Source organism: Pelmatolapia mariae, linkage group LG23 (assembly GCF_036321145.2).
Source record: "Pelmatolapia mariae isolate MD_Pm_ZW linkage group LG23, Pm_UMD_F_2, whole genome shotgun sequence".
In the NCBI taxonomy this organism is placed as follows: domain Eukaryota; kingdom Metazoa; phylum Chordata; class Actinopteri; order Cichliformes; family Cichlidae; genus Pelmatolapia; species Pelmatolapia mariae.
In genome coordinates, this window is record NC_086246.1 from 18,029,766 (window position 1) to 18,055,328 (window position 25,563).

At 39.6% G+C, this 25,563-nt stretch overlaps 1 protein-coding gene across 1 annotated transcript; it reads left to right on the forward strand.

Annotated features, from left to right (window-relative positions):
* Positions 1 to 5,114: 5,114 nt before the first annotated feature.
* LOC134621354 (protein-tyrosine kinase 2-beta-like) lies at positions 5,115 to 24,837 on the forward strand. The gene is made up of 30 exons (XM_063467812.1): positions 5,115 to 5,498; positions 5,595 to 5,926; positions 6,340 to 6,518; positions 7,070 to 7,157; positions 7,230 to 7,309; positions 7,398 to 7,460; positions 7,877 to 7,931; positions 8,026 to 8,166; positions 8,330 to 8,401; positions 8,597 to 8,698; positions 9,028 to 9,142; positions 10,185 to 10,224; positions 10,489 to 10,520; positions 10,621 to 10,668; positions 13,297 to 13,391; positions 13,542 to 13,623; positions 15,119 to 15,219; positions 15,308 to 15,423; positions 15,663 to 15,763; positions 16,914 to 17,003; positions 19,777 to 19,981; positions 20,082 to 20,187; positions 21,161 to 21,208; positions 21,711 to 21,830; positions 21,999 to 22,031; positions 22,867 to 22,891; positions 23,202 to 23,236; positions 23,366 to 23,500; positions 24,008 to 24,088; positions 24,360 to 24,837. The coding sequence occupies exons 2-30, from the start codon at positions 5,723 to 5,725 to the stop codon at positions 24,606 to 24,608; spliced, it is 2,841 nt and encodes a 946-aa protein (XP_063323882.1). The 5' UTR covers positions 5,115 to 5,498; positions 5,595 to 5,722; the 3' UTR covers positions 24,609 to 24,837.
* Positions 24,838 to 25,563: the final 726 nt, after the last annotated feature.

Genomic DNA, 25,563 nt, shown 5'->3' on the forward strand with positions numbered 1-25,563 from the left:
GTAACAAGTGTTCACTTATATTTGCTCTTTAGATTCATTATGAACACAATACAAATTACTACAGGAAAAATCCATATAGAAATGTTGCATATGCATAGCAACTCCATGAAATTTTCAGGAGACTCACCTCCAAACAGCACTAATAAACACCTAACTCCTAAACTTTTGGTAAATATGATCCCAAACATAATGTTAGACAAAGTGAAAGCTGCTTTCAACCTGGGTCACACATACACATTACAAACGCCAAACGTACACGGCTCATAACAATTAAAGGAACATTTGCACAAGGTACGCAGTAGTTTGTATGACCCCCACGTGCTTGTATGCATCCCTGCTAACATCAGAGCCTGCTCTTAATGAGGTGACTGATGGTTTCCTGGACGATTGGACGGAAACATAATGTCCCAGAGGTGTTCTATTGGATTTAGTTAAGTCCCTACATGGATATGCCCCCCCCCCCCCAAGACCATCACTGACATACCACCAAACTGGTCATGCTGAATGATGTTACAGACAGCGTAACGTTCTCCACAGCTTCTTCAGATCCTTTCACGTCTGTCACATGTGCTCAGGGTGAATCTGCTCTCGTCTGTGAAAATCACAGGGCACCAGTGGTGGTCCTTCCAGTTCTGGTATTCGATGGCAAGTCCCAGTCAGGCTCCACAGTGCTGGGCTGGGAGCACAAAGCCCACTAGAGAACGTCAGGCCCTCAGGCCACACTCATGAAGTCTGATTGTTTGGTCAGAGACATTCACACCAACGTCCTGCTGGAGGTCATTTTGTAGCTCTGGCAGTGCTCGTCCTGTTCCTCCTTGCACATAGGAGCAGATACCGGTCCTGCTGATGGGTTCATGACCTTGTACGGCCCTGGTTAGCTCTCCCACAGTAACTGTCTCCTGGAAACTCCTCTATTTTCATGAGACTATTCTTGGAGACATAGCAAACCTTGTGGCAATGGTACATATTGATGTGCCATCCTAGAGGAGTTGGACTACCTGTGCAACCTCTGTTGGGACCAGGTAAATGGTAAATGACTGGTTCTTACAGCGCTTTTCTCTTTTAACTGAGCACTCAAAAGGCTTTATATAACATGCTTCACTCACCCATTCATACAAGCACTTTTTTTTATGCTTAAGTGTTCAGAGAGGAACTTGAGGTTAGTATCTTGGCCAAGGATATTTGACATGCAGGCTGGAACAGCCAGGGCTAAAACCTGTAGATGACCTGCTCTACCACATCGCCTCATGCTACCAGTAGTGGCACTGGCCTTAGTCAGATAAAAAAAACTAGTGAAAAAACAGTCAGAAAAGATGTGGAGGGAAAAAATATCAGTAAAACCATTCTTGTTTTGAGGGTTGTCTCATTGTTGCCCTTCTAGTGCACCTCTTGTTAGTTTCATTAACACCAAAGCCAGATTAATATCCCACAAGTTTATCTGACTTGATGCTGTACTTTCAGTTTTTTTGAGCAGTGTGCATCTCTGCGTTTTCATCTGCAAAAACAGCATCTTGTAGTTTAATGATCGATAACTAATTGTTTCTAATAAAGTGTAAAATGTTCACTGACTGCACCTCTAGAAAAGTGTGACACAAATGCACTGATGTTAGACTTCAAAGCCAACCGGGCTGGGTCATGTTGGGTGTGAAAAAGAAAATCGATAGATCATGCTAAACAGGATGTCACACTAAGAATTTGTAAATTCCAAAAGCTTTAAGTCGCTTCAATGTGTGAAGTCTTTCTGCCGCTGCCAGTAGCTGATGATATTTACAACTCGCATGTCTTCGATTCATTTGAATTTTATTTTGTTGCTGCACAAGCCTTCATTTCATCTGTAATTATGAGTTTCACCCAGGGTCTGAGCAGAATGACACTAGCTACCATCCTCCATAAAGTAAACCCCAGAGCTCAGTGACCAGCCAGGCCAGAGCTGATAGTCAGCATGCTGACTTACTGCTTCTGAGTCTGCAGAGGAGAGAACACCGGCACAGATGCTGAGCATGACACACCCAGTCTGAAAAAAAGTAACAGAATCTTCCATCCCCCTATTTTTATACACTTTGATGTGAGTGTTATAAATTAAGTTCAAATAAATAATTTAAACATTTAGATTATGTAAATTACTCCATATTGTGAGACTATTCAGTGCATGATGTTCTTAAAGCTGCTGGCCTACAGTCAAATTCCACTTGGCATATTACTTTGGCTTGGCTGCTGTACAGATAGAAGGTATTTCTACTGATTAAGTAATTAACAGACTAAAGAAGAAAAATCAAAATAAACAAGTAGGGAAACAAATGCAAGTTGAATAGTTGGAATAACATAAAAATCACCTGATAAAGGTTAACCTGGTACAACATGGCGAGCTTCATCACCAACAAAACGCCAAGTGATATCTTTTGGAAGATGTTGTCTACATCCACAGATCCATCTCTCCAATCGGTTGGGTGTGATTTCCAGGTTGTTGTGCAGTTCACTGTGGAGATGATTTCACATTAAAAAACTGTAGAACTAGCACCGCCTACTCTGCCTTTAAGCTGATTGGCTGTCTCTGGCAAACAGAAGGCTTAAACAGCAGGTGGGTGGGGCTTCTGTGCTTGAGATGACCATATTGAGTGTATCTGCTATCTAAGATATCACTCAGAATCAAGAGCAAATACAAATGTCAGCAGTGCTTAGTCTGTTGCAGTCTGGGCCTACTTAAGACACTGCTTGGCGTTATAGTAATTTCACCATGCCAAATTTCTTAAGTGTTCCCAAGGTATCACTCAAACTTATCACTTTATTATTTATTACCTCATATATGCTCTGTCCAACTCTGCTTGGATAAGCAGCTGCTTGTTGTGTTTGTAACACTGCCAAAAGGGAAGTTGGTAAATAAACTATGCAAAGTCAACACTCATAACACGTTATCTTTTTTCAGCTGCTGTAAATGCAGATACCAATAGATAGGCAAATAGTTAATGTCAACCAGTCAACATCTTTAAATTGGCCAGGCTCTGCTCAAAACATCAATGGGTGTGTTTTCCAGTGGAAGCCACTGCAACTTGCTCAGAGGAGATGAGGAGGGCAGGAAGTCAAAGTAAAGGACTAAAAGGTTCCTGAGGTGATTAAAGGACAGAGCAAAACTGCTTTGAGATGCAAAATCACAACATCACACACAAGGAATACTCACATACTGAACCTATTAATTGAAATGTGTGTAATATGAGCATCCAGTATATAAATGACAGAGAGTGTGTATAGAAGTGTTCGCTTAAAAATATGTTTAAGAAAACAGGATGAAAAGAACTTCTTATGCAAAATTATTCATTTTATAATCACATAGATCACATTACTTTACCGATCTTTGATAATATGAAATAATCAACAATAGATTTACAATATTTTTCTTCAAAATATAGTGGAGAAGAAGTAGAAAGTAGTATAACATAGAAATACTTCAAGAAGTATTATAAGACAATGTCAGACAAATGTACATTTTCTTGTGTACTTTGTGTACTTTGTGTTGGCGTCTGCTAGAAAATGCAAAAAGGTTACACTCGTACTTGCATGTACATATTCCATATGCATATGTGATCCAACCCACACACATCCATATACTCATTTAGAGAACCACCTAATTCTTTCTCAAAGTCAACAGAGGTAAAACAAAACCACTGAGGTAGAACCCGAAACCAGGAGGCTAAAGAATTTTCCATCATGGCCACCACAGGGTACGCCTTGCCTCTAAACACATTTGCAAACTGTCCAGTTGCAGCTTTAAATAAATGCCCTATTTAGGACAAACATTTTTGTTATGTAAAACAAGAGAACACCATAGATAAGCTGAACCTCTTATAACAGGATGAGATATACAAAATTGTCAGATGTACTTTTGGTCAATTAAGGTGGACAGCTCTCGGTCTATTCCACAATAAGTTAGAAGTTCAATAAAAACCTATGCTAAAATGCTAATCTACAGCAGGTTCAGATATGCTGACACTAAACATGCAGTTAAAGCTTAATCACTGCACACAGAAATGATGACCTTTTAAGACACCATCGTGGTTATCCTAGTTTTTTTGGTCCCTAAAGTCAAGCTGGTGATTAAAGCAGTTTAAAGGGATCTATTCTGTTTATTCTAACTCTGATTCTATTACAGTAGCTTTGAATGATTCATAGTTAAAAAAGAAAATCCTTATTTATCTTACACTGGCCCTTTTTGTAGCCCCATAGTACAGCTGGGGCTGTGAGCACTTCTACATACAGGGCTGTGCAAAAGTCTTGAGCTATATTTCATTTCTTTATATTTTGCAGAAAAATCAAAACTTGGTGCCGCTATTTATTAAAATATGTGAAAACATATATGGAAGTACAATGTATAAGGCAAAAAGACTGTTTGTACAACCACTTTTATTCTTCAGCATAGCCTAATCTGACATTTCTTTAAGTAGTCTTCAGGATTAGTTATCCAGGCTTCTTGAAGGACATTCCAAGCTCATCTTTGGATGTTGGCTGCTTATCTTCTGTTCTCTATCAAGATAATCCCACATTGCTTCAATGTTGAGTCACAGACTCTGAGGAGGCCAATCCACGACTGATAGTGTTCCACTCTGTGCTTTGCTGTGTGCTTCTTTGTCAGGTCTTTGTCTGACTTTTTCCTGTTTCTTAAGGACACGACTTTCAGATACTGTTGATCTGCTAAATAGAGTATTTATGCCTGCCATTTCTTCTTTTGTCCTCCACTTGTCCAGTTTCCTCACATTTTTCAAGGATACACTGCACACCATGCTAAGATATGTTGGGATCATCTTTTTTGTATCTTTGTATCTTTTCATATACTCAACCAAAGAAATGGGAGGAAGTTATGTGTTTTTGTGACAGGCTGTCACCAGAAAAGTTCCTAAAAAAACAACTGAAAGTGGTTCTTTTGGTGATTTATCCCTTGAGATAGATGCTTTTTCTATTTTTAGCTTGCTTAACAAGGGGGGGGGGGGGGGGGGGGGGAATTGGTAGCCATATCTACATATGTGTCTAGATTTAAAATTCATGCTTTACTTGAAGTTGTTCCTTTTACATATCGCCTGTTTAGTAATGAGGCCACACTTTCCAATTTCACCTGCGCGGTACTTTTGCTGACTTTTTGAAGAGGAAGCAAATGTCCCGTGGGCTATGCCACTTTTGCACAGCAGTGACTTGCGGTTGTGGACTGTGCCATTGTATGTAAGATGGGGGGTGACACAGCGGTTTCATCAGTCCTGTCAGTTTTTCTGTAGCTGCTCTTCAACTTCCTCATTTGCTCGTCAGTGCTGTTTCCTCTTTCGCGTACTGATATGATTCTTGTTCAGCGGACAACTTCTTATAGGTCTTCTCTTTTAATCTCCTGAAGAACACAAACAACACAAAACTTTGCTTTACAAAGTAATAGGTGTGCGCTCTGTCGCCGGGTTTGAATAGTCTTCGTTTTTCAAAGACCGCATGAACATTGAGCCGTACGTGAAGCTTGTGCAAGACTGGTGAGTACAGAGGCATCGCAGCAGAATTTAAGCCATTTACTGACACATAAAAGCTCTTTAAGTCTAACAACACGGTGATCTCTTACATGTCCCCAGCTTCAATGCGCCCCTACCTGTTTTCTGTGTGAGGGAGAAAGAAGCAGCAGACTGAAAACTTGGACAGTCATGGATGTCTAAGTGCAGTAGCTGTTTGTGTGTCTGTGTGTGTGTCGAGTGAGTGCGTGATGTCGGGAGACACCAGCACCCTGTCCTGGAGGAGCATGTCTCTGACCAGCCAGTCAGATTCCTCGGACCTGTCTCCAACAGCGGGTGTCCACAGGGATGCCTTCTCCCACGTGAAGATCATCAAAGTGTGTTTCCTCAGCAACAGCCCCAACCTGGGCAAGAACTTCAAACTCATCCGCTGTGAGGAGGGCTGGACTGTCAAGGTAAACCCTTTTTTTACTCTTACTTCATACTTTCATCTACTCTAAAACTATAAAGCTTTACTCTGCTGTGCTTATCAGATAGACTGAAATGCTTTAATAATGTTCTGCCGCCCTGCTTTCAGCTACTCTTCTCTAACTTTTCCTGACTTTATTGGCATCACTGCACTCAGATGTATTCTTCATACCTTCTTCTAGGACACCAAAACAAGGAAGTCTGTTTTGGATTTCTGATAACAGGATGCACACACTGATAAACAAGCCTTTCGCTGGCATTTAGCCTTCACTTGAGTTCTCTAAACCTTCGTCAGAATGGAATTTATTCGCATGGCGCAGCACGCGTTGTAAAGTTGATTCCAAACTTGTACTGGAAAGCTAAAATTCAATGTACTTCTCTGTAATTATTTCAATCCCAGAATCTGATCAGCACGGTGCTGTCCAGCGGCTGCGTTGGTCCAGAGATAAAACACACCCAATGCTACGGCCTCCTTCTCAAACACCTCAAATCCTCAGAGATACACTGGCTGCACCCTGATCTCACTGTGGCTGAGCTCACCCACCGCTATGAGCAGCAGCACCTAGAAGCTGAGTGGAGGTTGGTAAACCTGTCACATCGCTGAATATTTTGTTTTGACTGGTTTTGACTGGACAGTACACTCAAAAACACAAAAAAGGATTCTTCGGCAAACATGAAGCGATATTTTTGAGGAAAATGCAGCTGAAATGTATCAAATCAAAGCTTTATTTATTCATATGATTAATCATTAAAGAAATGTGCTTGGTATGTACAATCTTAAAATACACTAAAGATACTTTTTTTTAGAATTTTTTTTGGACAGCTTAGAGAGACAGGAAAGTGGGGAGAGAGAGAGGGGAAGATGAGTGGCAAAAGTCCGCAGCTCAGACTTGAAGGCAGGCCTCTCCAGCCATACGGCATTTGGTCGCCTGTGCACACACTGAGCTAAGCATCCCACACTGAAAATATTCAAATAAAGTGTACTCTATCTATCTAAATCTAACAAAAGTATCGATACTAAGCCAGGAATCTGATATCTCACAAATAACTAGCTGACATTATTGCTATTTGTGATATCTCAAAAATAATATAAAGTTTATGACCATGAAGTGTGATCTTTATTTGTTCAGATATGACTTGAGGATCAGATACATCCCATCAGACTTTATGGAAAAATTCCAAGATGACAGAACCACCATGCTCTACTTTTACCAGCAGGTCAGTAAAATTGTCAGTGTTTTTGCACCTTCGTCTTTGCGGTTTAATTTAGGTTTACACGTTTACCCTCAGGTACGAAGTGATTATATGCAGCAGTATGCCTCAAAAGTAAGCGATGGAATGGCTCTACAGCTTGGCTGTCTGGAAATCAGGTAACATCTCATGGACAAAAGAAAAACTGGGCAATAATTGTGCATACTTTCATGGAAAACTGATGAATGGTACTGTTACTACTTACAGGAGGTTCTGCAAAGACATGAATCCAAACGGATTGGAGAAAAAGTCAAACTTTGAATTTCTGGAGTAAGTTTAGCATGCATAACCTTCCTACTTCTCATGCTACTGCCTGTTTACCTTTTACCTCAGGCCTTTCATGCCTTTGTGGTACAAGCGTTTGTACCACTTTATTGTTTTTGTTAGTTTTTTTTTTTTTTTTTTCAAAAATAGGCCTGCGCCACCTATTTAACCAGCATTTCTCAGAAATAGAAAGCCATACTATTTCTGAGAACTGATATGTGGATATGTGGTGAAAGGTGGATGAAAAGGAAGAGTAAAAATGACCAGATGCAGTCTCCGGTTAACACAAAAAGCTACATAAAGTGCATATTTCTAAAAGTGAAAGTTTCACATTACATATTGTTCTAAACTAGAGAGATGCGGGGTTGCATCAAGTTTTTGTTTCATTATAGCTGTCTGACTTCCCTTTATTCCTCCATTAGGAAGGAGATAGGACTTGACCTCTTCTTTCCCAAAGAGCTCATTAACAGCATGAAGGTATGGAGCCAGAACATTTCAATACAATTTCTGCCTAAAGTTACAGGATGAAATAAAATGTGCCTGATTGTCGCCGTCTGCATCTGTGTATCAGCCCAAGCAGCTGCGTCGCATGATCCAGCAGACGTTTCAGGGCTACTCGACTCTGAATCAGGACCAGTGCATGGCGAAGTTCTTCACCACTCTGTCTCAGTGCTGGTGCTTCACGCAGGAAAGCTTCGCCTGCCAACTAGTGGTGAGTATTTGATGTGTTCACTGGTTGTCACGTATCCTGACACTGAATAACACAAGTGATTATTGAATTCTAACATGCTTGCTTTGTTTGAAGATAAAACGCAATGCAGTGCTTTATATATTTATGTTTTTCATTTCTTTGCTTGTGCTTTGTGTCTCTGTAGCAAGGCTGGAGCTTAACAATAGACTTAGTTATTGACCCTGATGGGATTAGTCAGCACACTGAGAACTCAACGGTGAGTTTGAACTTTCTCTTACTTATATTAATTTTTGTTTGATCTCTTAAAACAAATCTGTCATGGTGTGTGTGTGTAGGTGTATATATATCTATATCTCTCTCTATATATATATCTATATATAGATATATATATATGTGTGTGTGTGTGTGTGTGTATACATATATATTGTCTAAATCTTTTAAATCTTTTCAGCCCATCTGTTTGGCCAAGTTCTCTCAGGTCCGCAGCATCTCCTGTACTGCAGAGAGTGATGGGCGAGCTCTGCTCAATGCGCACATTGAGGGAGCCAAACAGGTAGCACTGAACTTCCTGATTTGTTTAACTGCCTTATTTTGTTTCATTTCTACCTTTTTCATCAGTTCCCTGGAGGTGTTAAATCGTCAAAGACTTCCAGGGAAGTAATGAAAAAGAACTGATGAAATTTTGAAGTACAGTAGGTATCATTGTCCCCATCACCGGGGGAGAGTGATAGGGTTTATGATCTGGATTTTTATTTTATTTTAATCACACTGCTTTTACAAACAGTAGTTGTGTTGTAGAAGTTGCATTGACTTTATCTTAATGCACCCAGTGTTTTTTAGTTCTTAGTGCAGATTAAATATTATGTATCTTCCACCCTCCAGCCGCTGTCAGTGAACACTTGCTCCCTGGCAGTAGCAGAAAACATGGCTGACCTGATTGATGGCTACTGCCGACTGGAAGGCGCTGAACGTTCACTTATTGTCAGCCCCAACAAAGGTAAAAGTAATGTCCATCCATGCAAAAAGTAAGGGTCTTGAGATTAAAAAACAAGCGTGTCCTGGCCAGAAAAAGAGCTGTATAATGGAGTTGCATAAACTGGTATCACATGCATACTGGAGATTTTACGATATATTCATGCAGAGTGTGATTTTGAGAAACTTTATGGTGTCATTGTGACATTGTAGAGCGTGATATTGAAAAATAAAATGTGAGTTTTACAGCTCCACGCCCTCTCATATAACATATTATGTCTTGAAAGGTCAACTTTGACCTTGGGCACTAACAATGAAGGTCAAGGTCAAACACTTACCCAACCTACATACTCATCCCCCCCAAGGCCTAATATATTGTTGTAAAGTTTGAAGACAATCTATAAGAAGCTGTGTGTAACATAAACTTCTGAATGAGTTTCACATTTGGTGTGACTTTGCCCCGATTTTGACCAAAATTAAATCAGCTCAAGCTGTTTATGCTATCTACCATCACACAAAATTTGAACATGATATCTTGAAAACTGTGAATGCTAGATTTCTAACAAACAGACAGACAAACAAACCAGCAGAACCAGTTACATAGTCCAACTGTAAACCAATTGCAGGGTGAAGATAACTGCATCCAAGTCATTTAAATCACCTAAAATAAATTAAGAAAGACTATTTCCTTAAGTTTTAGTTGATTCTGCAGCTCATTCCAGGGGGAAGGAATGCCTATCATATATTGATAGGTCGGGTATAGTTTGGACAGAGTGCCAGTCTATTGCACTCTTTTTTTTTCTTTTTTCTTTTTTTTTTACGTGATAACATGTGACATTTCCATGTAACCCACTCATCCTGCTTTTATCCTGGCACTTACTTTTGGCCTCTTGGCTCTCACTTTCCAGGAATTTCATTTTACATTTGACATTGAAAAATAAAATTAATCCATGTTTTTCCCACTTATTGCAGTAAGGTTTAGTATAACAGCGCATGAAACTGTGGAAAGAACCTTTAATTGTCTAATACTACCACCTATGCCTTAACCAGATATCTGACTCTTACAGGGAGAGATACGCGAATGAAACTTCCTGACATCCCAAAATGGTGAGCGTGATGAGTCATATTGGAAAGTTGTGGGTTTTTTTTAAATGTTATTAAAGGTGACACATTGTTTTTCCTCGGTGGGGATAATTTAGTAGAAGCATAACGTATGTGGGTGTAGTTTATTTTAAGATCTTCCTCCTCTGTGTTCATTTTTTCATATGTCTACCGCTCACAGCTGATATGTGACAGATGTTTGCTGAAACGTTCGCTTGTATACAAAATGTTACAGAAACAAAGAAACATTTTTCTCTCTTTTTCTTCCAGTGGTGGTTCCAGTGCTCCCAGTAAAGGTTTCAGTAAGTACTGATCCAGCCTCTAGAATTTTACTTTTAACTTTAAAAGCAATGTATGTATGTATACTAATAATGTGTTTTTCTTTTATTCGTTTAACTTTAGATTCTGATATTTATTCTGAAATCCCTGAAGACGGAGCTGACATTAGTGGTGAGTAGTATTTTACTTTAAATCAAAATTGATCCTCACACAGATTGTATTGCTACTAATGAGCCAAAACCATCTGTCAGGTAAGATGTTTGTGTTATTGTGATGGTCAGTTGTGGGGATTTTGTTGTATAATCCCCTTCCAGCTGCTCTCTTCCTTATTGAGAAAGAATGAAAATGTTAAAACATTGTTACAAAACAGCAAACTAAGAAAAGCTGGAGTATTCAAAGTGAGTAAGTGGAAAGTTAAAAATGTACACTTAAAAACTTCCCCGGGTTTAACCAAAATTATACAGTACTGTGCAAAAGTCTTGAGCCGCCCTCATTTGTGTATATTTTGCTTCCAAAAAGACTGAATCTAGTCTTGTTTTTTTTTAATGTCACCTTGAGCTTCCTGAAAGTCTTTCAATGTTTTTACTTGGACATTGACTGCTTTTTCACTCATTTCCAGTCCAGTTCTATAACTTGACAATTTTAAGAGTGTTTGGGGTTTTTTTTTTTTTTTTGCTTCTTTGTTGTTAAGGTACTTCACACTTATGAATCATACAAACATAAAAAGGCACCTAACTCAAGGGATGAGCCAGTGTTCTGTTTTCACATAATAACTTGGCAAAGAACCAATTTATTTAGTTGAATCTATAAAAAAAATGATTTAGATAACACAGTTTGGCAGACATACAAATAATATTTTTGCACCAGTGAGGTGATCCCCAAAGAGCTGTAAGCTGAAAGTTTGGGATATCGCAACATTGTGTGCAGTGTGTCCTTAAAAAATCTGAGGAAACTGGGGTTGATCGATGTTTTCGCTGAAGCCTCATCAGAAATAGTCTTGGTTCAATGGCCAGCTGGTGTCAACAAATTTTGATCCACTATGAAATACTATCTGAAAAGCAACTGGTCGACAACTGCTTCATTTTTCAGCATGTCAGTGATCTCAAACACACTGCCAATGCAGTTAAAGAACACCGGGGTAGAAACCCAACATTATCAGTCACATATTGGCCTCCCCAGACCTCGGACCTCAACATTATTGAAGCAGTGTGGGATCATGTTGACAGAGAACAGAACAAAAGGCAGAAACATCCAAAGAAAAGCTTTGAATGTCCTTCAACAAGCCTGGAGAACTATTCCTGAAGACTACTTAAAGACATGACAAGAAAGCTGCCTTTAGACTATGATGAAGAATAAAGGTGGTCATACCAAATATTGACTTTGTTGGAATTGTACAAACTCTGTTTTTGACCTATACAGTATTTTTATATAGGTGCGCAGATGTTTCAATAAATAGCTGCACCTATTTTCCTGGTGGTATATTTTTGGCCAGACTTTTGCATAGTACTGTATATTTATTTTGGTTTACACCTACACAGGAAGTTTATTAGATGACAGCTGCAGTGAGGAGTTTACACCTTCTGAGGTACTTGTAGTGGCGTGTATGCGGTACCTTTGGTGCAGGCTCTCTGTGGCTGGTGTCAAATACGTTCGAGTTGTAACGTGGTCTGTTTCACCTCTCATCCATGTCCAGTTCCACCTCCATCCTCCGGATGTCACTATTAAACACAGATATCAAGGATTCATATATTTATAGAAGTGCATTGATCGATAAATATTTTAGGGCATTTAGATCTTATATACTTGTTTTCTTGGTGCACTACTAAAAACAAAGGTAGCTTTTCCTTTTTTTCTTTTACACTTGCTTGCTATGTTCCTTTAAATATCCAGGAGATGTGGGTAAGTAACAAAAAGTGTTGGGTTGGAGAAAATTTAGCAATAAAACTAAGGTTATTATTATTAATATTTACATCAAATTATATGCATGAGCTGTTATCACCATCAAAAGAAATAAACACCTAGAAACTGGACACCATACAAATAGAAAATACAAATACAAAAGCCGAATATCAAATAAATTCAAGAATTTAAATCAACAGAGAAGAATACAGGGCAATCCAATTTTGAAATCTGTGTTTTGTGAGCTAAACGAACTTCCCAGGACCCGTGTAATGGTTCCACTTCATTGGCTAAATTGGGCAACCTAAGGCTGTCATTGGAAGAAGCCAACAAAGAGAAACAATGCTAATAACAATACTAACAGTAGCAGACCTTGGTAAACCCCTCCTTACACTCCTGCCTTCCTCCCTCAGTGTATAAGTACAGTGATGGAGGTGGGGATTGTCACTTACTGGAGAACATGATGCATACGACGAACTAGTAGGTGATAACAGGTGATAACAGGAAGGTGGGAAGAGTAAGGAGTTAGTTCTTTCCAGTAGGTTACGCTGATGATGTGACAGTTCAACACATATCTGCACCCAAAAAAAAAGATAAATAAATACATAAAAATGTGTGAACGTGAGCCTATAAAGGAGTATCACTTTGAATGACTCGGAAAATGAACATACTGCTGCAAAGTGTGACACAGAGGATGTAAATGTGTCCCAGTAACATGTAAGGGAAGGAAGTACAAATAGTGGCAAACCACACATCCTGATGTGTGTAGGCTTTTCTTTTTGTTTTTTTGTTTTGTTGTCTTGTCTTGTTTGAAATGAACAGCTTTACATTTATAGCATATCACCTACCTTTTAAAAGAGGGAAACGTGGAGTTTTCTCAACCTGTGTCTTTGTGTGCAGAAAGGCACAAGATCTCCAGGGAGGATTTCGTTGTGGGACGGATCCTGGGCGAGGGGTTCTTTGGAGAGGTTCACGATGGAGTTTATAAAAGCCCAGTGAGTCCATCTGCTGTGTTGACTAACTAGCCTCATGCTAAGGCTCAGACATGCTTGATAAGAACATCCCACAAATATCCATCAAACTCAAAGCTGAAAATATGAAAAATGTTTGCAAATGTAAACCAATGTGCGTGTGTGTGTTTGCAGACAGGGGAGAGGATCCGAGTGGCCATCAAAACATGTAAGGACTGTTCGGCTGATGTAAAGGAGAAGTTTCTCAGTGAAGCCGGTGAGTGCATTGCAGCTGCAGTGATTATTTCCTTTTCTTTTCACTATACATGTCAGCCAGCGTGTGCAGGGGTTTGTGACGCAACTGCAGCACGCAGGAATTTATAACAAAAAAAGCACTTGAGGGGCAAGTGGGGTCTTATATGGGTGGGTTTTTATATACTTGAAAATGAAAGCGTTGGCTAATTTTTGCTTAAAGAAGTAGCGAGTAAAGTGTGACAAGCCAAGAGTGAAATGTATTAGTTTAGATCATTTGAAGGTTTTTGCACCAGCAACGAGGCTGATGTAGTGAACTTCCTGTTGTCTGCTTGTGGTTTCATGTAATAACTCTGATGGCTAGATGTGGGAGTCTGAAAGCTTGAGACGTGCTTGAGACGTGGTTGAGACAGACGTGCTTGAGACAGAAAACAAGCTTTGCAGTTTTCTGTTCTGAGAATGACAAAACATTCCTGAGGTCCGGATCTTTGCTGATGGTTAAACTGTTTAAATCAAGTGTTACATTTTGAAATTTCATGGTCACAGGAAGAAATATCCAACATTTTTGTTACGCTTTTCCCCCAGAAATGCCCTTCTTCTTCTTCCATGATCACCAGCAACACTCTTCTTATTTTCTTTGTTTAATCCAGCATTCACATTTGCATTTCTATGTAGCGCTCATTTTGGTCTCAACCTTGTGCTGTGGCACTCGTGACGCTTCACTAGCTGCAAATTCACCAGCTAGCCGCACGCTTCTTTGCTGGGCATGCAGTGGGTGTTAAAACAAAATGAGCAACAGAAACTCTTCTGGAATCAGGTTTTTAGAGTTAAGCAAACATGCACTTTTGGGTGAAAACTGTATGACAGTAAAATATATAATAACATTCGATTAAAGAGATATGGGGTCTTTTAGGGGATGCCACATGATGGCTCTGGTTTTCAAATCTCCTCTGTAAAGTAAAGTTAAACATGTTTTATTTTTCGGCCTATCAAACATGAGCACTTCCCCTTGCTCATCTGATAGCAGGGGCTTAGAAAAGAAAGGGGAGAACTATCGATTTTGCTTCTGAAGAAAATAATTATAATCTTCCTCATAAAGTATGACCAAGACTTGCACGAAAAGCAGAAGTCAAATGTATTTTTAGATAAAGGGCTTAGGTTAGGCACAGTGGTGTGATGGTTAGCACCATTGCCTCATAGTGGGAAGGTCCTGGGTTTAAATCCACCACCTGCTTGGGGCCTTTCTGTGAGGAGTTTGCATGCTCCCTGTGTTCTCTCTGAAGCCATGCAGTCAGTAGGTTTAAGTTAATCTGTGTAGTTGTCTGTCTCCTTGTGACAGTCTGCCTAGGCTGGAGTAATGCTAAAAAAATGTTGTAAGCAGGACTTTGGGGCTAGTATGGCTTTTGTTTTCTGTAAACAAAAAGCCGTAATATAACCAAGAACCATTGCTGCATGTAATCTCTGTCTGTCTCTCCAGAGAAAATAGTACATTAGTAGAGTCTGAATTCTCTCTGTTAAAGACTTGATGAAAAATCTGGATCACCCCCACATCGTGCGTCTGATTGGAGTCATTGAGGCCGATCCTGTCTGGATTGTCATGGAGCTCTATGAACACGGAGAGGTATGTTTTTGTGTTTTTATTCTAATGGTAAACCTAAAGTGTCGCAACCTAAACCGTGACTTGCAACTGTGCCTTGTTTCGCTCACAGTTGGGGAACTACCTCATAGAGAACCAGTACAGTCTGAGCACAGCGACGCTTGTCCTCTACTGTCTACAGATATGCAAAGCTTTGGCTTACCTAGAAGGTCTCAACATGGTGCACAGGTAGCACATTTTCCACAAGTAGTGTGCTTTCATTAACTGCAGTATATTTTAAGACAGTAGCTCAGCAGGACTGAATAAAAAACATTTTTATTTTGCAGAAACTTTAAAGCCTCTCTGCATGTTGTGCAGATATTAAGTGAAAATGGTTTGCATGCTGATTTCTTTTGTGTGATGTTTCTTTATTCTTCGCGTCATCCTGTGGTTTCTATTTTCTCTGTCTATCTGTCTGCGGGCCATAGAGACATAGCGGTGAGAAACATCTTGGTGGCGTCTCCAGAATGCGTCAAACTTGGTGACTTCGGCCTCTCTCGCTACGTAGATGAACAAGAGTATTATAAAGGTGCACGCATCGACAAGTTTTGAATGTTTGTAGAAGTCAAAATTAGGGATGGGTATCGTTTAGGTTTTATCCGATACCAGTACCAAACCGGTACTTTTGAAACGGTGCTGGTGCTTAAACGGTGCTCAAACCGGTGCTTAAAGAATGGAGAACACAAAATTGGTCCAAAAACCTCTCATGTTCAGCTGTTTTTTTGTAAAAAGATAACAATGTTATCCTTTTCTGCAGCTGTAGGGCATATATGGTATCACTCTTGGCTGGAAGCAGTGCTTAAACAATGGAAACAACACAAACTTTGTCCAAAAACCTCTCATGTTTAACTGTTTTCCACTTTTTCTTTGGTCATTTTAGCCTTTTTGGCCAGGGTGAAGTTAGTATCTGTCATTAAACAAGAAGACCGCTGCATGTAACTACGACGGTGTTTGCTAGTTCACCTTACATGCATTAATGTAATAATGTGGTTAGCCTACTCAACGTGAATTACACACGAACAACATTAAGCTACTCACGCAGAGAAGAACGGCTGCTGCTGCCATCATCATCCGTCATCATTTCTGCTAAACTGGCAGTGCTAGGGGCCAGGACTCTACTCTTTGAGTTTTTGGGGGATGTTGCTAACTCCAGGTCCGATAACAGGAAACCCACCCGCAGTAGATGTGCACGGTGTGAGGTCTCGCAGCAATCTATCAAATACGGCGCATTTCTCGGCTTTTAAAAAAACGCTGTGTCGCCAGGTGTTTCATCAGATTCAAGGTGTTACCTCCTTTGCACAGTATCAGCTTAAAGCACTTGTTGCAGGCTGCTGAGTTTGTATCTTTTACTGTGAAGTACAGTCAGACTTTTGACCGCTTCGCCTTGGGCATTTTTAATCTGTAGCTCTGCTCTAAAAGAACGTACGTACCTGAGCCCGCCTACTATCCTCGGAAACGTAAAATGATTGGCTAGAATCTAAAGTGTATCACATCTCAGGGGAAAAAAAGCACCGAAATAAAGCACCGAAATGTGCGCTGCTTTTCGGTCTGGTTACTACCGTTTATGTCAGAACGATACCGGTACTCATCCCTAGTCAAAATAAATGTCATGTTTTTGCTTTGCCCGTTTAACCACACCCATTTAACTTAGTGAATCTCAATTTCTCCTCTGTGTGCAGCCTCAGTGAGTCGTTTACCAATCAAATGGATGGCGCCAGAATCCATCAACTTTAGACGTTTCACCACAGCCAGTGACGTCTGGATGTTCGGTGAGAAAAAACAACAACAAAAAAATTCATTCTCTCAGTTACACATGCAGATCTTTACTCCGTCTGAACACAACACAGGCTTTTATTAAACCAGGAACAGAAACAAGTAGTGCTTAAAGTTAGTTTCACCACGGTACAGCTTGAGGTTTTCACTCAGTTGATTTGTAATTCCTCAGGCTGTAGACTGATGTGAACCATGTTATTTAGTCCTTCCATCTGACATTTTTTGTTGGACTATATGGACAAAACACAGGCATCAAGCTGCTCAGACACTGAAACCAATGCCATGAAGCTCATGGCACACAGTTTTTGGGCTGATGTTAATGGTTGAGGAGTCCACTTCAATTCGTTTTTTTTAAATTTAGAGCCAAATCACAACAACAGCCGTTTCACAGCAGCTGTTGTTTTGGCATCTTGAGGCATGTGAGGCTCTGCAGCTAGCGCGTCAGCGAAACGTTGGGAGTTTTTAAAGATAACCCACCTCAGCACTCAGCGACCCATCTGTGCAACATAATGTGGTCTGCCGCTTCATGCCTGAGTTACTGTGGTTCCCAAACGCTTTCTCTTTGCAGTAATACCTCTTACAGCTGATCGTGAAATATCGAGGGGGGAAGAAATTTCATAAACTGAGTTCATAAAGATGCAGACTGATTTCTGTAAAAGCAGACTGTGCCTGATTTTACACACCTTTGTTGGGCTACTATCAATTTTAGTGATCAAGTGTTCTACAGATTATTCCATTAATTAATCAAGTAATAGCCAACAAATACTTATGTCTTATTAACTACTAAAAGCAAGTATTCAAAAGAGAAAGAGGCAGGTCTTTAAAAACAGCTCATTGGTTTCCAACCTAAAATAAGTCATAAATTAAATGGGTTTAAGTCGTCTGAGAAGGCTTTCTTAGTATGTGTGTCTGTGTGTGTGTGCATATGAGCAAGTATGAAAATGAGTGATTGAGTATGTTTGTCTGTAAGCCTTTGAAAAAGCATGTGGCAGCTACAATGAAGAAAAGTGAGCATATCAACTTTCTCAGAAGTGAGCACTTTGATGCAACGCTTCCTGCTGCCGAAAACAAGCGTGCTGGTGTTTGCAGCTGTCAGTAGTTATTGTTAATAATATTTAAGTGACCCACATAAAAACCCAAGTCAGAGGTTCAGACTTTCCTGGCACATGTACACATTTTTTTTTTTAAATGTAAATATTAAAATATTATCAATACAATACAAAATGTATTTATGTTTTATATTAATCATTTGTAAATCAGTGAAACAAGTGAACCAGCCATCATCATTTTACATCGTGGGCTACAAAAAGCCCACAAGTGGGCCATACCAGACCACTGAAACTACGTTATGAATCATAAAATTACCCAAAAAAGAAATGCTCCTTGTTAAAAAAACTGTAATTCCTGTAGTAGATGGTGTCAAAACAGGAATGTGTTTTTCATCGTTTATCTACCCATTAATTAAATAGATATAGATTGAGGTGCTTTATATTGGAACATAAAGACCGTACAATAATAAAAATCAATCAATAAGAAGAAAAGCTGTTAAACCTAAATAAAGGTAAAAATCTATGCACTCCTTCACATTTTCCAAAGCTGTCCAATGTCCCAAATTCTGGCCCCGGACCGTATGTTTTACACCCTTGCTGTAAACTAATGTTACTAAAGCCTAGAATTGAATATAATTTAGTATGCATGCTGCATATTACTAGTAACAAGCGGTGCAGTTTTGGACCTTTCCTGAGCTTGCCGGTAACAGCTACAGCTCCGGTAACAGTGTGTGTAGACAGACTCCTCTTTATTCTATTCTATTCACTGCTGCTGTTGTTTCTCATGAGTCTTTTTGTTGAGATAAGTAGGGACTGCTTGACCTTAATGGTTTAAGACATTTTATTCACACTCGTGCTCCTAAATACATTTGTACTGGTTTTAGTCACAAATTTAGGTGAAAGGCTCACAACTGTGCAGTGGTCAGTGGCAGCTGAGTGCTGCATAGTTGTGGTTTAACAAAACATCGCAGTAAAGAGTTTACATAGTGGTTTTTTTAGTAAGGCAAGGCAAGTTTATTTATATAGCACAATTCAACAACAAGGTGATTCAAAGTGCTTAATCGAGTCTTTCAGTGAATAATTGCAGCCCCACACCTATGGGACTGAAGACATGCTCAGTACTTTTGTTCATGTGTCAAACATACGCGGGCACCAGATTCGGTTGGGCAAAGACTCCAATCTGGGCCAATGGACAGCTTGAAAAATGTGAAAGAATACATAAATTTTCACATGTATTTTCATAAGTTTTACAGCTTTTCCGATTAATAAAGACCCCTCCCTGCCACTGAAATGTATACTACACCAAAGTAATTAAGTAGCAGATAAATGATGACAATAACGCTCCTGTTTTTAAAATATCTACTATAGAAATTAAATTGTTTTTCCCATTTTTTACTGTGAGGTCACAGGAAAAAGCATGATATAAAATTATTCATTTTTCTGAAAAATCACCTTGTTTGATTTGAAACAAAATCAAAAGTGTCTAAACATCATCAGTGTGTCTCTCGAAAATCTGATGTTCAAGCTTAAATCAAGTTTCATATCTGAAATAATAGTTTAGTTGGAAATTTGTAGAGACAAATTTGAGACAAATCTGCTGATGTATTTATAAACTGCATTTGCGTGATGAAAGTGTAAGTGCCAGTCTCAGTGTGAATAGATAAACATAGATTATTTTTAATATAGCTAATCATGTGTGTGTGTGTATGTGTTCAACCAGCTGTTTGTGTGTGGGAGATCTTCTCAATGGCCCAGCAGCCGTTCTTCTGGTTGGAGAACGGGCAGGTGATCACCCAGCTGGAGGCGGGCGTTCGACTCCACAAACCGCAGCTCTGCCCGCCCACCATCTACTCACTGCTTACCCGCTGCTGGGCCTATGAGCCCAGTGGTCGTCCCAGCTTTGGCCAGCTTGCCTGCTCCCTCAGGTGCACACTCACCTAACTGAACACATGACCCCCAGTACCTGCAGAAGGACTGATCCCACTATTCAAAGTTATATAAACTGATGATGCCTGTGTTTAATAGTGACATCCACAGGATGGAGGTGGAGCTGGAGAAAGGTGAGAGGCGAAACAAACCACGGTCCAACTCGATAGCATTTGATCCCAACCACACGGAGCCTCCACCAAAGGTACCACACATGCACCAATATGAGAATCTCAGAGGGTCTAAACTCCTCGCTGCACCTGTCTTTAAATAAACTTCCCACCTAGGTGTAAACCAGCATAGACAGATTAGGCTGAATTACTGCACACAGAAATGATGACATTGATTATGTCAGATGTAATCTTAAGACATCAACAGAGTTATTATAAAGTTTCTGGTTCCTTACAGTCAAGTTAGTTGATTAAATGACTTAAAAAGGACTTTTTCTGTTATTTTATCTCAGTGTTTTTCACTCTTTGTCTGTTATAGTAGTTTGACTTAGTCATAGTTCAAAAAATCTATGGAATGAAATGGAAACAAATAATGTGTTTTTTGAAAAACCGTTAGACACAAATTGCCTGAACATACAATTTAAAATTGCTTCTTTGCTAAGTTGTCTGTTATGTGTTTACACATTACACTGGTGCCTTTTTTATGCTTAAATTATTTATAGGTCATTGTTAAGTGGCTTAGTGAAAAAGCAGCCAAAGACCTTCAGAAAGCCCGTGGCACAGATAAAGACCAAGAACTCAAAGAAATGAGGGGTGGCTCAAGACTTGCACAGCACTGCACACACATATATTTTTGTTGCGTTACAACGCATCTTGAAAGTGAAATACACCAGAGTTTCTGCTTATTAAATGTGTCAAACTTTTCACTTTGGTCTCATAAATGAAGCTGCAACTGCAGATGCTACATGCTAGTTCCTCCATATTCAGGTTCCTAGAAAGCTGGAGATAGTGTGGAAGTGAATGGGGAAAATCCAGTCTTTCATTAACTCACACAGATCACTTTCTTTTTCACAAGCAATTTTCAACCATTTATCTTTGGTTGCCTTTTTTATACGCTTATTGTGATTTTTAAAATGTCTTTTTTCATGTGCATGCAGTTTAAAGTTATGTGCAGAATGAATTATGTAAATGTTTTAACCTACATATTGTCCTCTTTCTTTCTCTTAGCCTTCCAGATCAGCAGGCAGCACCCTTCCCAAAGGCTCACACATACAGGTATCTAAACACACTTACACACACAGATATACAATAGTGTACACATACATGTATATTAGTGTCTAAATTCAGATTCAGATGCGCGCGTCCACTTACCCAGGAAACACATATTCAGTGAATGTTAATACAGTTTTGAAATTTGAAATTTTACCTTCACAAAACTGCTTCTTATCAGCAATTGCATTATTGATCTTTTCGTATTGCTTAACAGAATGAGAGGGAAATCTCTTAGAGTCACGTTCGTCAGTGGAAGCTCTTCTGCTTTTTGGCTAAAGGCGTTAAAATTGGATGACTGGAGGATATAGTGGAGGAAACAGAACACGTGACAAAATCATTGAAGGGGAAAAACTGTTTTGCATAAGCAACTGAGAAAAAGTTACAAAAAACACATGAGGTTTTAAATAACTATCTGCGCTGTATATAACTATCTGCACCAGTATAATAAAATTAGTAACATGTCAAGGACGTGTGTGTGTCTGTGTGTGTGTTTGTGCATGTGTAGGTACCTCCAAAGGATAGCAGCCCAGCATGGGAGAAAGAGAGAGTGGAAGAAACTTTGGAAAGACAAAGAAGAGAAATGATGATGGACAAAAAGTGGCTGGAGCAGGAAGAGAAACAACTGGTGAGAGATCACACACAGACATACACACACACAGTGCAGCCAGGTTTGAACCATAGCAGTTTAGCAGTGTAACAAAATGAAGTGATACATGTCTGATACTATTTCATGGGACTATAATTGATTACACATAAAGCACTAAAGCTTATTTTTAAATGTGTTTTCCTGTAGGGTCCTGTTGTGGGACGAGATACACAGATCAAGGTACTTTCTTCTTCTTTTCCTCTTGTGCAAATCATGCTTTGATCAGCGCAAGGCAGAAACCCAGTTGAAAATACAGCTGCTCGGCCATGCAAACCCATGCCGTGAAGCTCCTGATGCACAGTTTTTGTGCTGATGTTAATACCAGAGGAGATTTGGAGGTCTGCAGTGTTTGAGTCATTACAGTACTAGCAATAGCTATGCAACCACCTCAGCAGTGAGTAACCCCACTGTGCAACTTTAAGTGACTTCCCACTTCCTGGCGGAGTTACCATGATTCCTAAATGCTTCAGATTTTCTGCAATACTGCCAACAGTTGATCGTGAAATATCTAGGTGAGAAGAAACTTCATGAACTTACTTCCAAGGTGCGAGGAGAAGGACAGAGATCTGGTGACAGATCTTCCTTAATGCTTCAGCAACACATGAAGCATTAAGGAACAACTTTATTGGTTGACCAGCGCGTTTCAGCTTCTGGCTTTCATCGTGGTCACAAGTCGAAACGCGTTGGTCTTTTGTCCATATAGTGTAAAACTATAAATGTTAAATTGATCTTCCATCTACAGTTCGATCTGACAAAAATTCAGTGGTGACTTGTTTTCATCAACAGAGTTTAAACTTTTAAGACACAAACATTGTTGTGCTTTAAATAACTCGTGTGGTTAGCTTAATGAGGAAGTTGATTTACTCAAAAATGTGGTAATGGTGTGGGGTGGGGTTTGGGAGGGTGATTGGTTTAAACATATTAGTTTCCAAAGATTATTTAAACGCTGCTGGCTAACCGTACTCTGTTAAGTTGATAAAGAGCACCTGTGTCACTGTTTCTCTGTTATTTGCAGCTTCCTGACAACAGCTCAAAAAACGGTGAGTCCACTTTAAATTTTTAAGTGTCTTCAGCGTACATACACTTTTCTCTCTTTTAACTGCAGTGTAACGTACAAAATTAATTAATTAATTAACTAATTAGTAAGTTTCAAATTTACTCCAACATGTAGATTTGTGTTGTACAAATTCATAACAAAGGCAGGAATGTAGATAAAAAAAACATTTATAATCCTTTTTTTTTTTAAACCGTTAAACATCAGCTGTTCATGGAGTGTGCAAAATCCTGTGCTGTTGGCATTACTAGTCTGATACATGGCTTTGTTTTATTAGATTCTCTTCTGTGTTTCAGGTCCTCCACAGAAACCTCCAATGCCAGCTGCACAGGTAAAAGCACACAATAAATGATATTTTTCATCAAAAATAGTTAAGAAAGGGTTGAAAAGGTTTAAATGTGGACATTTTAAAGCTTAAATGAAGCTACATGTCAGTAAGAGCTTTCTTGTACTGCTGCAGCCTCGTCCCACAGCTGAGCTGGACCGATCAGGTGATCAGGTTTACACCAGCGTCATGGCGATGGTGAAACAGGTGGTCCAACTGAAGAATGATGTCAACACACTGCCGGCCTCTGAGTATCCCAATGCTGTCAAGGTAGGTCTATGGTAGTATCTATGACACACTGAGGATCACCTTTTTTCTACTGACAGCAGAGGGCGCCGTTGGTTTAGCTCAAGCAGACATAAAGCTTTCTATCAGGTGAAGGAGAGTTTATACAACTAAACACGAGTTCCAGCATTTAAGACATGGGACATTTGTGCTGTTATTAAAATTAACAACAGGTGCACTAGAGGGGCAACAATGACACAACCCCCAAACTCATCATGTCCATGATTAGTGCTGTAACTGTATCATACACGGACCTTTTTTCAGAAGTAGTTTGAGCCACTGACAGTAGAGGGCGCTGTTGTTTTAGCTCATGCACACAGAAAGCTCACTATTGCGTAATGGAGAGTTTATACAACTAAACATGAATTCCAGCTTTTAAAACAAGGAAGACTGTTTGTATTTGAGTAATTGATCATTTTATCCTTCCTCATCCTTATTTCCACATGTCTCTCACTCCATTCATCTTCGCTTTTCTCCATCATCCACCTGCAGGCAGTGGGTATCTCTCTCCGTACCCTGATTCAAAGTGTTGATGAGATCCTGCCCTCTCTGCACTCCTCTGTCACCACAGAGGTAGGTTTCAAATATTGTCTGCCTTATGTTTTGTGACAGTGTATGCATATCAGCCAGCAGACCAGACGCAGAGTGATTTTCTTTGAGGATTCACATAAACAGAAGTTATGTTGTGAAACAACGTTAAATGCTCAGTGCTTAAAGGCTTTTTGGCTTCTATGTGTGTCGATATAGAGATTATTACCATTTGACACTTTATGCCATTTATAAGCATACTAGATCATCTTACCTCCTGTTGTCCTGTATGATCTGATCTTCTTTCCGCTCCTAGATTGAGGGCACGAAGAAACTGCTGAACAAGGATTTGGCAGAGCTGATCAATAAGATGCGACTGGCCCAGCAGAACTCCATAACATCACTAAAGGAGGAGTGCCAGAAGCAGATGTTAGCTGCTGCTCACACTCTTGCTCTTGACTCCAAAAACCTCCTGGATGCTGTGGACCAGGCTCGAGTCAGGGCCAACCTGGCCAAGCCTAAATGTGACTCAGAAGATGAAGAAGATTCTGGGGAAGACACATAGGTTCCCTGCTGATCAAATGAACTTGAAGTTTGGCTTTAGTTATGAAAGGATCAGTTCCTTTCTTGAGGACATGTGGAGGCTATTATGGTGCAGCTCTGTCCCGGGGGGATAGGAGTGTATCAGCTAATGAAAGATGTCATACTGTATTTGTATATGCGCTTAAACAACTGAACTGAAACGCTGAATGTATTAATAATATTTGTAGTGTTTATTCTATATTTTTACTATTAAAAATTATGACCTTTCTGTGTTGCAGTGGTCATTTTATGATATAAATTAATGATACACGATACACCTGTGGTATTAATGTAAAAATTCTATGTTGCTTTGTTCTCAAGTTATTGCATTCACACCTGTGACCTTGATCTTTAGGCCAGTTCACTTCAGTTTGAAGTCATTCAAAAAATTTTGGTAGATGGTATCAATTTGAAAAACCTACATCGCCTCGTTCTCGAGTTATCCCAGTCACAAACTTGCTTGTCCACGCTGGCTGCCCGCCCAGCAGTTTGACAACAATACGTCTGAAAGGTAAAAAACTACACTGAAATGATGTACTAAAGTTTGTTCATGTGCTCATGTGGTTACCACAGCAAGCCATCAGCACACCCTTGAATATTGTGCTTTTAACATCAGTCCTTTTAATTGGCTGTGGGGTAAACTCTCTAGCAGGTAATTTGCATAGCTGTTATTGTGCAATGACAGCCTTAGGCAGCCTTGGGTGGGGTGTACAGACTTGAACTGCATTCGTTCACAGTCATTCACAGTAAAGAAAAAAAAAGATTATATTGTTGCTTCTAAGGAAAGTGGCCAACTAGAAATACTGTTTTTGACAAAACAGTTTAAAACTTTTTATTTTTCCTGTTTGTAATGTGAATAAATTGTTAAAATGTTAATATGTGTTGTTTCTTCAGATTTTAATCGTGAAATCCAACAAATGACACGAAACAGGCGTCGA

Coding starts and splice junctions, on each gene's coding strand:
- LOC134621354 (XM_063467812.1), top strand. CDS start 5,723: ATGTCGGGAGACACCAGCACCCTGTCCTGGAGGAGCATGTCTCTGACC. Junction 9,143..10,184: donor TATTGTCAGCCCCAACAAAG/GTAAAAGTAATG, acceptor TGACTCTTACAG/GGAGAGATACGCGAATGAAA. Junction 20,188..21,160: donor ACACGGAGCCTCCACCAAAG/GTACCACACATG, acceptor TCTTTCTCTTAG/CCTTCCAGATCAGCAGGCAG.